The sequence below is a fragment of the Myotis myotis genome, unplaced genomic scaffold (genome assembly GCF_014108235.1).
Source record: "Myotis myotis isolate mMyoMyo1 unplaced genomic scaffold, mMyoMyo1.p scaffold_m19_p_5, whole genome shotgun sequence".
Lineage (NCBI taxonomy): Eukaryota > Metazoa > Chordata > Mammalia > Chiroptera > Vespertilionidae > Myotis > Myotis myotis.
The window spans coordinates 26792651-26806174 of record NW_023416357.1 but is presented as its reverse complement, the minus strand read 5'-3'; the positions used below and the strand labels follow the sequence as shown (position 1 = coordinate 26806174).

The 13524-nt window shown below is 38.8% G+C and overlaps 1 protein-coding gene across 3 annotated transcripts in view; it reads left to right on the top strand.

Annotated features, from left to right (window-relative positions):
• ADAMTS16 (ADAM metallopeptidase with thrombospondin type 1 motif 16) overlaps positions 1–13524 on the top strand; it is a 107950-nt gene that overhangs the window by 55595 nt on the left and 38831 nt on the right. For all 3 annotated transcript variants that reach the window (XM_036310385.1, XM_036310386.1, XM_036310384.1), the window contains 7 exons: positions 3700–3795; positions 5295–5443; positions 6814–6986; positions 8728–8858; positions 10774–10897; positions 11302–11546; positions 13178–13316. In XM_036310385.1, coding sequence (XP_036166278.1) covers positions 3700–3795; positions 5295–5443; positions 6814–6986; positions 8728–8858; positions 10774–10897; positions 11302–11546; positions 13178–13316 — 1057 coding nt within the window. The remainder of the gene's footprint in view (positions 1–3699; positions 3796–5294; positions 5444–6813; positions 6987–8727; positions 8859–10773; positions 10898–11301; positions 11547–13177; positions 13317–13524) is intronic.

The window sequence follows — 13524 nt, the reverse complement described above, 5'->3', positions numbered from 1 at the left end:
GTTTTATTCAGTGTAACTGACATTGATGTATTCTGCACTTATTGGGTACCTACCAAATGTCAAATCCTGTATGTTAGGGCTGGCCCCGTATAACAGGAAACACATGTTTTACTGGCAAAGAAAATGATGACTGATACTGTTGTGGGTATCAGTTTTCACTTGAGAACGACTTGGCCTGTTAGGTCACTTCTTTCTTTCTGATTTATCATGTGGGAGATCAGCAATTACTTTTGGTTGGTGTAAGTTGGCAAACTAATACTCTGCATTTTTTTAAAGTGGTATTAGAAAAACAAGGTCCACCATTACCTTCCACCTCTTTAAGCATAATTTACTATAAAGTAGCAGCTTATCTAGGGCTTCTGATTACTAAATTCTCCAAATAAAGTATATATAGACAAGTTTCTTGAAGGAGATGCTAGCTAGTTCACCAGCCCCAGGGACATCAACCGCATGTTCTCCTAATATAAATTCTTCATATAACACAGAGAGGAGTGTTCTTGCTGGACAAGGAAATGGAGATTTAGGAACTTGCTTTACTGAACCACAAGGAGACCTACCCATAGATTAAATGAAAGTAACTCTTTTTGAGATTTCTTTTATTCTAGTTTATAATAGAATTAAGACGAAGGTAGACAAAAAATATATAGTCCTCCAGAAACCTCCAAACATTTCAAAATGCACCAGAATATTCCCAATTTCTAAACTCAAATAGAGCTCCTACAAAGATCAGTTATAGCCATGTGCCAGACTGGGCTTTTATCTCCTCAGCTGAGTCATCTCAGCTTGGACCAAGAATAATAAATCAGTCCACATCAGTATATATTCCATGGGCACAATGTGAATTTCCTAAGAAATTTTTGAGTGTTACTCTTCTTTATGTTAAAAAAAAAAAAGTGCTTAAAATGAATGTTTTATTTCAAACTAGAAACATACTTCTGGTTTCCACATTACTTTGCTCTGTGACCATGGATTATGTCATCCATGATATCCTCATACCATTTGGAAAATATAGAAAATAAGTTAATGTGCATATTTTTCCATTTTTTCATTACTGAGGAAATATTTGCATGCAATGAAACATTTGCAGGGAGCTGAGGCAAATTTGTCACTCACCTGTGAGTTTCCCTTCTCTCCAGGATCATATACTATGTTATCTGTCATGAGAGGTCTAAAACAATTCGCCTCTATACTTTTTCTGGTTTTATAGTTTTCATATGCAAAAAAAGTAAGCCCATTATCAGTTACTTAATTATGACAGTAGAAGAAAAACCTTTTGAAATTAAAAAAAACAACTTTTCAACAAAATGTCAGCTCATCATCATGTAAAATTATTCTTCAACACAAATAAACTTGATGTATTTTGTCTTTATAAGTTAAATTATATTTTTGTGACAGAATCTCTAATATAGTGAATTCAAAATTACATATTATATGGCAATTAGAGATTTTTTTATTTTTTATGTGGACTGAATTATCTCAGGACATTTTTAATTATGAAATTTATCTTTTTTAATAAACTTCTACTGAAATTTTATGAAAATAGTTCTATTTTGTTAGGTTGAAATGTAAAGACTAGTAAGTCTTCTGATAGAACATAAAAGAATAAATGGGAAGAAAATTACCCAGTGCCTAGGCCAACACCTATCACATAAGAGCCACTTAATTAAATTTGCTGAGCAGGGTGATAGATAGATGGATGGATGATACTTTAGAAAAGGATGCACCTCTTCTAAGCACCACGTGCTAGTTTCAAAAGTTAATATACAGTGCAAATGCAAAGGCATCTTTGGATGCATGTACATTTGATGAATATGTATGTATGTTTACATACTCATGTGTAAACTCCCATGCTTAAATGGCCATGGTTGTCTCTGTTACTGATGAGTTACATAGTGATAATCAAAATTAGTGATAAAAACAGCCCACTGCTTGCAAAACAAATAATTATAATAGATTGTATACCTTATTATTACATCATTTGTAATTACATTTTCAGTTTACATTTTTGGAGAGCATAATACAGACAGTTTGAGAAAATGAATCTGCTGACACTCTATTCACAATATAGAAACAATAAATTTTCAACACAGTCATTGAAAATGGTTTTATGGAGGTGTTAGGTTGTAATGTTAAAATGCACCAAGTCATATTACTAAAGTTAGTCTTTGCAAGCATAGATCTTAAATTAGGGGATAGAATAGCAAGTGAGAGCCTTCATTAAGATAGTATTTCTTAGCTGCAAAAATAAAATCATGAGTGAACTATCTACTTGGGCTTCAACTTGTTTTCTGAGTTAAATATTGATTATTATAAATGTTGTGTCTTCATCAAGTACCTATATGCTTTGTCAACATTGCTTGCTGCCCTGACCCTGCAGCCTGAAATACAAGCTGCCAGAATACTTGGAAATTTGATCACCTTCGTGTCCTGGCTTCTGTTGAAATTGGGAGCTTCCCCCATGCCCAGAACATCTTACATTCCAACTCTCAGGCTCTAGAACCATGATTTAAAAGGGTCTTTGTTCTAAGAGAACCCTGAAGTTTTATTAAGAATATAATGAAACCGGTTTGGCTCAGTGGATAGAGCATCGGCCTGCGGACTGAAAGGTCCCAGGTTCGATTCCGGTCAAGGGCATGTACCTGGGTTGCGGGCACATCCCCAGTAGATGTGCAGGAGGCAGCTGATCGATGTTCCTCTCTCATCGATGTTTCTAACTCTCTATCTCTCTCCCTTCCTCTCTCCCTTCCTCTCTGTAAAAAATCAATAAAATATAAAAAAAAAAGAATATAATGATGTGCAACAACGATGCTGAATTTAATACAATAACTGTACATTATGTCCAGCGGTCAGCAGCTAAGTCAAAGTACGATAAACATGAACAGGAGTAATTGGTTTTGGTTGTTTGGTTGTGGTTTAATTTTTACTGTATTATCTAATTCTTTGAGGTACTAGAAATTTTATTTGTTTTTCAGAATAGAATGTCTGTCATGTTTTATCTGATGGTAGACAGTTACATCTATAGGGTACCAAAGTATGAAATAATTTTTGATATGTTGAAAAACAGTAACAAGGATTGTGTGATATTTTAAGGTTTTCTAACTCTATGATTTATTTCTGGATATATGGATGGATCAATGGACAAGGCAGCAAGATTCATAATCCTCTTTAATTTGAAAATTGGGGATTCAGACTTGGAGAACTTAATGAAAGATGGGGTCAAGGATAAATTATAATATCTTAGGTTTTCTTGCCTTGTTAATTTTAATTTTTTGGAATTTTCTGCAATGTCTGGATTAGGCATATTTTACTTATTAATTTTCTAGCCTCACCCTAGGATTGATTTTAGAGAAGAAGGGAAAGATAGAGAAAGAGAAACTGATCAGTTGCCTCCTGTATGTCCCCAACCAGAGGTCAAATATACAACCTTTTGGTATATGGGACTCCAACCAATTGAGCTAGCAGGCAAGGGATATATTTAACTTATTAGTTTAGAAAATATAATTTTGGTAAATTTATAATGAAAAAAAAAACAAATAAAGTTTCAGGGATGAACCAAATCTAGAACATGAATCTTCAAGGTTCTCACTCTATCTATGCATCTACTGCTAAGTAGATATCAGTTTTAATTTATATCAGTTATTTCCCCTTAAAGTTTTCATGGGTCATTTGTAATACTGATGACCTTTTTTCTCCTTTTAGGATATCTGTAAAGCCTTGTGGTGTCATCGGATTGGAAGGAAGTGTGAGACTAAATTTATGCCAGCAGCAGAAGGCACCATTTGTGGGCATGACATGGTAAGATGCTGATCTGGCACATACAATGTCATATTTAGATGTCAGTCTTTCAGCCTATTCATCTCTCCTCATCTTGCCTTGGTATTTTTAAGCCCTTCTTTCTCATATATATGTGCAGACCTACACATGTGAAAAGATTGTGTTTATATTGATATCATGAAGAAGACTCTTTTTTTTTTCTTCATTTTGTTCAATGATATAATTGATGAGTTGGCTGGAATTAAGAGATGTGGATGTTCAGGCAAAGGTGACAGCTGAACCTATTTAGTAAGGGAAAACATTAAACCCTAAACGACCGTTTAACCACCTAGAGATCCAGCACTAAGTAGTAATGTTAAAGCCACAGAGCATAGATTTGGAGACAGGGGTCTCCAAATGCCCCTCATGGAGCTGAGGGCTGTGGGACTTCAGGTTTTTAGCTGGGGTGAGGGAAGGCAGTAGTGAAAGAGAGACTTTCTTTTTGCTTGTAGCAAAGAACCAAAGAATTCAATAGATGAGGCTTTAGTCCTCAGATGTACTTATATTTTAAAATTTTAATTTTTCTTTCTTAAATAATATTAAATTGAACTATTTGAAATTGTCACTCCCATGTGCCAACAATGATCAAATAGCAATAATACATCCATTAATAACTGAAATATTTTTACTGGCCTCTTATAAAAACAGCATTTTTTCTCCCTCTCAAAACAAATCAGATGGCTCTAAATTGCCCTACCCCTCACCCCAGGACAGGCTCTGCCAGCCACAAGGAACAAGGCAGTTACTTACCTCCTCTCAACAGATGGCCTAGGTCTACACCAAGCCATAGGTAGAAAATCCAACACTACTGAACACAATGTGAGATCTTGTGTAGCCTTTATGTGGGGTGGGAGTGAAGGAACCATGTAGATGTTAGAATGAATCCACATTGATGGCCCCTTCTCTTGAGAAAAGGGAGCTGATAGCATCTCCAGGGACAGACAAGTTCTGTGCAGATTATTTTATCTTAGAAAGCCCTGTGACCTCTGACGTGCATCAGCTATGACCTCCAGGCTCTGAGTCCAGGTGCCTTAGAGAAGTCACAGCCCACCTGCCAGAAATGACAAGGTGTTGAATCATGTGGAACCTCCAGCTGGATTTCTCTACCTGAAACTTGGTCTCAGCTGAAAATGAGATGTGAAAAGCACATTGTTTTCAGGAGAGGTCGGCGTCCATTCACTTGAGAGCTGACTATCTATGCAACACTACTTAATTAAATGTGTCAAGTTCCGGCAGCTCAGCTGGGGTTATTTTTTCTATTTATGTTCCGTTTACATGGATTTATAGAGCAATGATAGGTGTGGAAAGACAAAAGAAGCATCCTTAAGTGCGTTTGTATGATGTGCTACTAATGGTTAGGGACAAGAATGTCTGCTTATGGTACCAGACTCCCCGTGACTGAGCATTAAGCATTACAACAGTGCGGATCCACCTACCTATGCATGAGGTCATATCTGCTATTTTGTTTTTTTAACTTTTAGTGGTGCCGTGGAGGGCAGTGTGTGAAATATGGTGATGAAGGCCCTAAGCCTACCCATGGCCATTGGTCAGACTGGTCTCCCTGGTCACCATGCTCCAGGACCTGCGGAGGAGGGGTGTCCCACAGAGACCGCCTCTGCACTAATCCCAAGTAAGCAAGTCTGAATTTCCCAACTCATAAGTGAGCATCTCTCTGCCACAGCCTTTCAAACAGTGCCTGTACCTGAGCTTAGGCGTACTCATTCTGTGCTTCAAATATTATTGTAAGAAATGTTAAATAGGAACACCTTTTCCCTCAAACATTTCTAAAACAATGATATTTTTTGATATGAGATGCTTATAACTATCTAAGCATAGCAAAAAAGTAATAGATCCAACAGTGATATTCCAAAATTGGATTGTAACCATGTATACTTGAAATGCCAAGGGCGTGCCTAAAACAAAGAAAACATCATAAGTATAGAGAATAAAAATGAACAAGAACAATTATTTTATGTGAAAAAACATAATTTTTGGTTTTTATCAAAAATATTTACCTTTTCAATATGTGCTTTAATTGTGGTGGCCTCCTGTTATATGACAAGAATGTTAAATGCAGTCACCAGTACAGTGGAGTGAATAGATTTCTAAATCCTCTTTTTGTGCCTCGGTTAGTTTAAGATATGTCATATTGCCTTTCTCTCAGTCCTGGCTTTAACATGTGAGACCCAATAGGTTCCTGCATGGACAGGATGCTCTCATCCTGGTGGTCCACATGAATTCTGAACGGGTAGCAGAGAACCTGGGGCATTTGCTGTCAGTGCCAACAAGTGGAAGGTGACTGTTACTTCTGACCCAATTGGGTGCCCTGGCCTTGTCGCAGGAAGCTAGTAGTGGAGAGAAGTGGTATAGTTCAATTTCATTCTCAGTTCTGCTTTCTATCAACTGTGTAATTCTGGGAGAGCCACTGCCCTCCTTTGTTGTCCCCTCCTTTATGGAATTCGGAGCAATGCTGACCCTATTCCCGCAGAAGGAGGCTGGGAGGTGGCATTAACACACACAAACCTGCTTACCACATTCTAACCTTTTCTGCCAACACTGTAAACTATACACTCAATAGAAAAGGAAACACTGCCCATGTTGTTAATATATAAGAAATTATCAGCCCTGACCAGTTTGGCTCAGCAGATAGAGCGTCGGCCTGTGGACTCAGGGGTCCTCGGTTTGATTCCGGTCAAGGGCATGTACCTTGGTTGCAGGCACATTCCCAGTGGGGAGTGTGCAGGAGGCAGCTGATTGATGTTCCTCTCTCATCGATGTTTCTGACTCTCTGTCCCTCTCCCTTCCTCTCTGTAAAAAATCAATAAAATATTTTTTTTTTTAAAAAAAGAAAAAAAAATTATCAGTGACTACTTAGCAAATGACTTAGCCCCTGTAAGTAATTAACATTATCTGCTACATCTCTCCAATAAGCCCAATTTGAAGGAAGGGGCAAGTCCCTATTAAAATATAAGGTTTCTAACAGCAAAATATGTGTTCCAGACCATCCCATGGCGGGAAGTTTTGTGAGGGCTCCACTCGCACTCTGAAGCTTTGCAACAGTCAGAAATGTCCCCACGATAGTGTTGACTTCCGTGCCATGCAGTGTGCGGAATACAACAGCAAACGGTTTCGAGGGTGGCACTACAAGTGGAAGCCTTACACGCAAGTAGAAGGTAAATCCCAAACCCTACTCAGTAGTGATAGCCTCCTACTTTATTATCTTTCCTCCTGAAAGAACTACATGATAGATGGTGTGGTGTTCAGGTAGATCAGATACCCCTATAAGAGATCAGTGTCACAGATCCCTTTCTGGGGTATTTTGACGCATGGCCACAGGCATCTTAATCTAAACTTGGCCAGCTGTGTGGTCAGAAATTAAGAAGCCAAACAGAGAACAAGTTTATAATACCATTAAATTTAGAAGTGGTAAAAAATGAAAAGAAGATGTTTTATTGTCAATGAATTAATGCTTATTTTAATTACAAATCCCTATAGTTGATGGTGATATTTCTATAAGCATGTTACCCAATGAACACATAATTGCCAAATAATGAAAGAACAACTTTAGTATCTTTTGGAAAATCAGATAATTTTAAAGTATACTATATTCAGAAAGTCTTGATCTATAATATAACTTTAAACCGAATGTTTATTTGTGACATATGTAAGATTTTACTCTCTAGTTGGAGAAAAATATGCATTAGTCTTATGATTATTATAACTTGAGCTTGGTAGCTTAAGTGGTATAATTTAAAAATAAGTCCAAAGAACATCTAATCATCTTATTTTTTGAAATTTGGAATATTGTCTAAGCAACACTCAAGAAATACATAACTTGGAACTTCTCATGTGACATTTACTTTCTTCATCATAATATATAATATTTTCATGCTGAGAGATTTATGAAATTAGTAGATTATGGAAAGAAAATTGTCAGCAATTTCATACAAAGCATTCTTGGTGGTATTTTCACTCTTTAACTCAGAGAAAATTAAGCCAGTGAAAAAAATAGAAAGAACTTTGAAATTGGGGTCAAAAAATGTGCATGTTATTCCTGACCTTGCTAGTCTTCAGTAAATAAACGTATTAATAATGGAAGCACTAAATTTGATCTTAAAATTGTTCAGGTGGGTCTCATAAAATAAAGAAAATATTTATAGATGAGTCTTGAGCCTATGAAAACTCCTGAGGCAGACAAAAATGTTCATCATAAACTGTTCCCTTCTTACCAAGGAAAAAACAAAGGGATATGGTTTTTACAAAAGTTTATATTTAATCATATAAATCATAAACCCTTGAAATGAGAGAGGAAGTGAACTTTACCATTCTTAAGGATATGATGATACCCATGTTCTTTATGTATCAATATTTTTTATAATAAATTTCAGAAAACATAATTTTCTGGAGATTTCATCTAAAAGTGATTCCCTCTATCAATTTAAAAATATTATGTATTTTTTCAACTGTATTAGCGATTAAGAAATTCAGTACTTTTATTTCTTGTTACATTTTATTTGTGAGAATTTGACATATTGTTATAAAATTGTAGTGACTTTTTTGCATTTCTACAAGAGAGTAGTTAATTATACTAGTAGAACAGTTAATAGTAATGTTGTAGTTCAAATCAACAAATGTTTATTGAATGCCTACTATGTGCCAACCACTGTGTAAAGAACAAAGACTAGTAGAGAGTTGAGTAAAAAGTAACAGTGAACATTTAGATAATAATAAATTAAAGGGGAAAAAACAAGCCTAAAGAAACAACCATACAAAAATGTCTTTGCAATGTATTATTGTGTGGGAGTTTATTTTATGGGCAAAAAGAAAAAAAAAGTCTATCTAAAATTTAGAGCAAAAATGATCAGAGCTTAAGTATCTTTCTTATTTGTGTTTGTGTGTGTATTTCTTTTTAAGATCAGGACTTATGCAAACTCTACTGTATCGCAGAAGGATTTGATTTCTTCTTTTCTTTGTCAAATAAAGTCAAAGATGGGACTCCATGCTCGGAGGATAGCCGTAATGTTTGTATAGATGGGATATGTGAGGTAATAATGATCGTTCATTCATTCAACAAACATCTCCAGACAGTCTGCTTTGTGCCAGGCATCCTATAAGAAGCTAGAGAGAACAGATAAAAAACAAGCCCTTTCAAGTCAAAGCCCAGTGAGGGAGAAGCCAGATGTACACATGCTGAGACACAGTGGTTTGTGGCACTGAAGGTACAGAGTGCAGGGAGAAGGAAAGAGCTGATTCTCTCTTAGATGTGGATCTGGGAGATTTGTAGGGCTCCTTGGAGAAGAGAGTTTCCAAGCTAAATCTGAAAGAGTGAGTTGGAAGGGGAATTTAGGGAGGCAGGCAGAGGAGCATAGGTTGGTAAGACCCAACTCAGTCATCAGAGTATCCAGAAGGCAGTCAAGGGTTGGGGTATGGGGGAGGTGCGGGATGGGGAATGGGCTCTCACAAGAACAATCACTGCCAGAATGAGGAGTCAGGCTTTGATCATTGTGTCTGTGTAGATCAGGCACTGAGATTGGGAACTAGTGGAATTGTGGGATCAGATGCAGTGGCTGAACAGTAGCGTGGAGAGTAATGAAGGGGGGCGGGCAGCTCAGAGCTGAGAGGCACTCTGCAGCTATTCCAGGGGTCTCCAGAAGACCCAGTAGCCTCAACATCTATTAGAGAGGGACTTAGGTGACAGGCTGGGAAAGACTCAGTGACTAAGTGGACATCACCCTTGGAGCTTGTTACCATGTGCAGAAGTAAGTTATGGAAAGAATTTCATTATAAACAAAGTGATGGTGTGACCAGATCACACACAGAAGTTACTCAATATTCTTATTCACTGGAGTCCAACAACCTCAGTCCAAGTTCTAGTTTTCTCTAAATTATAGGACCATAGTAAAGTAGAACCACCCACTAAGACCTCGGTGTAATTCTTTTTTTAATGCATGAAGATTAGGCTAGATGATTCTATCAAGATCTTTTTCAGCTTTAAAATGCTCAAGTCTCTACCTGTTTTGTCTAATTAGTAGTTGATTTGTTAAATATTTCAGTATTTTTAGGTATTCTTAATGATAATGTTGCAATCCCTTATTTGTAATTTTGAAATCTAAAAATCTATGAAATAGAAAGTTTGTTTGGATGGAAAATATAAGCTGACCTGAATTTGTTTGGTGGTAAAAACCTTCCCTGAACAGATGTAAGACTATTTGATAGTTTTCTTTTAACCGCATAGTATGAAGATGTCTACATTGTGTTATAGAAATATCATTGCTATCCTAGGCCCATCTGGGACTTTCACATTATATACACAATATGTCAATTTCCATCCTAAAATCTCTGAAATGCATCCATCCCTGTGGATTACAAGCAAGGGATTGTGGACTATAGTTATTTCATTTCTGAATAGATCTATAGACATTGTTAGGAAATATAAAACTATCAAGAATTGTACAAATAATCAGTTCATAAGATTGTAAGAGGGTGAACAAATATGCCCTTTATATTATTTACTGCTGGGAATTATTTCCACATGGCATGTACTACTTCTCTGCCATTGAACAAGGAGATTCAAAAGCACCAGGGCACATTCCAGTGGACCCTTGTGAGAACACATTGCTTGTCGTTTGTAGTAAGTGCTTTATGTCAGTCTGCACTTGACCCATGTTTCCCACATAACAACTGGATAGATGCAATTCAGGGCTCAGGATACAATAGCTGTGAGCAATCCTGAAGAGTTCAGGTTATGTTTGACATTTAAAGTTTTCCAACTTTGGGCCTGAATAGTAGATTTGCAGGCTTTCTGTGCACATATTGGGTATCCAATAAATATTTGTTAATTTCCCTGTGTTGGTGGAATTTTCAGCTATAGCGGGGAGGAGGTTTCCTGCTTTAGGTTTGTGATGTGGCTCGTGTTATCTTTTCTTTCATGAATGACATGTGACCTCACGAATATCCCAGAGCGTTGGGTGTGACAACATCCTTGGATCCAGTGCCGTGGAAGACTCTTGCGGTGTGTGCAAGGGGAATAACTCAGACTGCACGGTGCACAAGGGCCTCTATGCCAAGCACCACCGCACCAACCGTGAGTATGCCACAGCTGCCTGCGGAGGTTGAGAGACAAGATGGAAACGGGAACTTTTTGGTGGGAAGAATTTGAGGTGTAGTGAATGCAGCAGGTGTTGAGATTCTTGACAGGAGGTGGAGGTGAGCAATAGTGTCAACAATAAAAATTAACAGGTCCCACAACTGCCTCCTTTTCTGCCTACTCTCAATCCTTTGTTTTGATAGAAAGTGGTTGCTAGGTTATTTGAATTAGAATCATCCTTAAAAATAGTGAAAATTACAATAACTCTGCTTCAATTACAAAAAGTCACTTATAGGATTCTCACGTTGTAGTTATGGAGTACTGAAGGTGCTGAGAGATTTGGCCTTGGCATAAATGAATGAAATACCCCATCCTCCCTGATCCTGTCTGCTTTAATCTAGAGTATTATCAGATGGTTACCATTCCTTCTGGAGCCCGGAGTATTCGCATCTATGAAATGAATGTATCTACCTCCTACATTGCTGTGCGCAATGCCCTCAAGACATACTACCTGAATGGACACTGGACCGTGGACTGGCCCGGACGCTACAAGTTTTCAGGCACTGCCTTCAACTACCGACGGTCCCACAGGGAGCCGGAGAGCTTGACTTCTGCGGGGCCAACCAACGAAACACTGATCGTGGAGGTAGATTCCACCCTCATGGTTTTGGGGCTTGGATTTTGGGGTCTTCTAGCATTTCTGTAGGTCCAAGGCTATTGGTGTAATTTTAAGTGCACAGAAGCGTGCTTACAATTAGGTAATGCATCAGAAACAAGACTATTCAATGCATAGGCTGAATGGGTCAGTGGACTTTTTTAATCATCTTCATTTCTTGGTGCATGATTAAATGTGTATTTATGCACGTCCTGCAGTTCCCATGTTGGGGTCTTTACAAATGTCTGCTTCCCTTCTGTAAGCTCTATGGCTGGGAGAGGCTCTGTCTGTGCCTCCTGACCCTGAACTGCTTCCTTCACCCTGTGGTAAACTATTCACCCTACATTCTTGCCTTGATTATTTCTCTCTCACCATCTCAGGCTGTTAGCTATAATAATCACAGAGAAAGAGAAATGGGTCAGGGTTGAAAATGAGTTCAGCTTATTAGGAGCTGTTTTTGTGGAAGAAGAGTCAGAGCCTCAGGGTGTCAGAAGGGGAGCATCTCAATGGCCTTGCAGTGCAGCCCACTCTCCAGGGTGCCAACCTGCCCTACACCGATGGAGACTTGAGCTGAGTTGTCAGGGAGGGACTGTGGTGCCAGGGTGTCAGGGAAGGGCCAGCGTCATTATCCACTGGAACATCACATCAAGGATGCATAATGGCTCAGAAATGCAGATGTCTATCAAAAGGATAATGGTGATGCTGCTTAAAAAAAAAAAATAGATAACCTACTTACTGAGATCAGTGGATCTGGTACACTTATGAGAGAAAAGGTGATTACTGATCCATGTGTTCAGGTTTTACACTGGAAGGTGAAGAATCCAAATGCAATGTTATACCCTAAACCAGTGGTTGGCAAACTGCGGCTCGCGAGCCACATACAGCTCTTTGGCCCCTTGAGTGTGGCTATTCCACAAAATACCGACTTCTGCACATGGGCCACGAAGTTTCAATCGCACTGTACATGCGCGCCCACACGTGGTATTTTGTGGAAGAGCCACACTCAAGGGGCCAAAGAGCCACATGTGGCTCACGAGCCGCAGTTTGCCGACCACTGCCCTAAACCATGGCTCACAGTTATGCTGAGCCTGAGAGATCATCTTGACCAGTAAGATATGTTTCTCCTGGAACTCCTCGGTACATGCCAACAGGCACCCAGCCATGTGGGAAGTCCTGTGACTTAGCTTTGACAGTGGCATGGATGACATCACTTCAGCGTCCTGGGTTGTTACTAGGACATGTGATGGTGCTTTGTAAGTATCACTTTCTGATTCGCTCTCCTGGGGAGGATTTGCAGGGAAGTCAGAAGGAACATGGAGAGAAAGCAAGAAATAACCAAATATGTTTATTGGGTGGCAAAGACATCTGAAATCTTGTGTGGAGGAAACACTAAGTATATGGCAAGTCAGATGTCTATATAGTTACTAGATATACTTGAGTCCAGTTGGGAGTTTATTCCTGTTCAGAAAGTTAATGCAAATTTTGGAGACTGAACACTGTTTATTTTATCACTTTAAACAACATTTTGTTGACATTGCTATTGTTTCAAGTTTTTAAAACAAATCGTGTAGTTATTGGTTCCATTTTAACTAGTTATATTTCTCCCCCATCTTATGTTGTAGCTTCTGCTTCAGGGAAGGAACCCAGGCATTGCCTGGGAATACTCGGTGCCTCGGCGGGGCGGTGAGCAGAAGCCCAGTGCCCAGCCCAGCTACACGTGGGTCATCGTCCGCTCCGAGTGCTCTGTTTCCTGTGGTGGGGGTAGGTCACTTCTCTGTCTCTCCTGCTGGTAGGCACAGAGGTGCCCAGAGCACGGTCAAGCTGTGACATGTACTACACTGGTCCTCATCATGCCCTAATGAGTCACCCAAGGTGTCTGCCTGAGAGAAGCAGTAATATTCCCAGAAGCAGAGGAGAGAATGCTGGTCCTGAGTATCACTTGAAAGCCTCAACTACTTTCTCAGGCTCA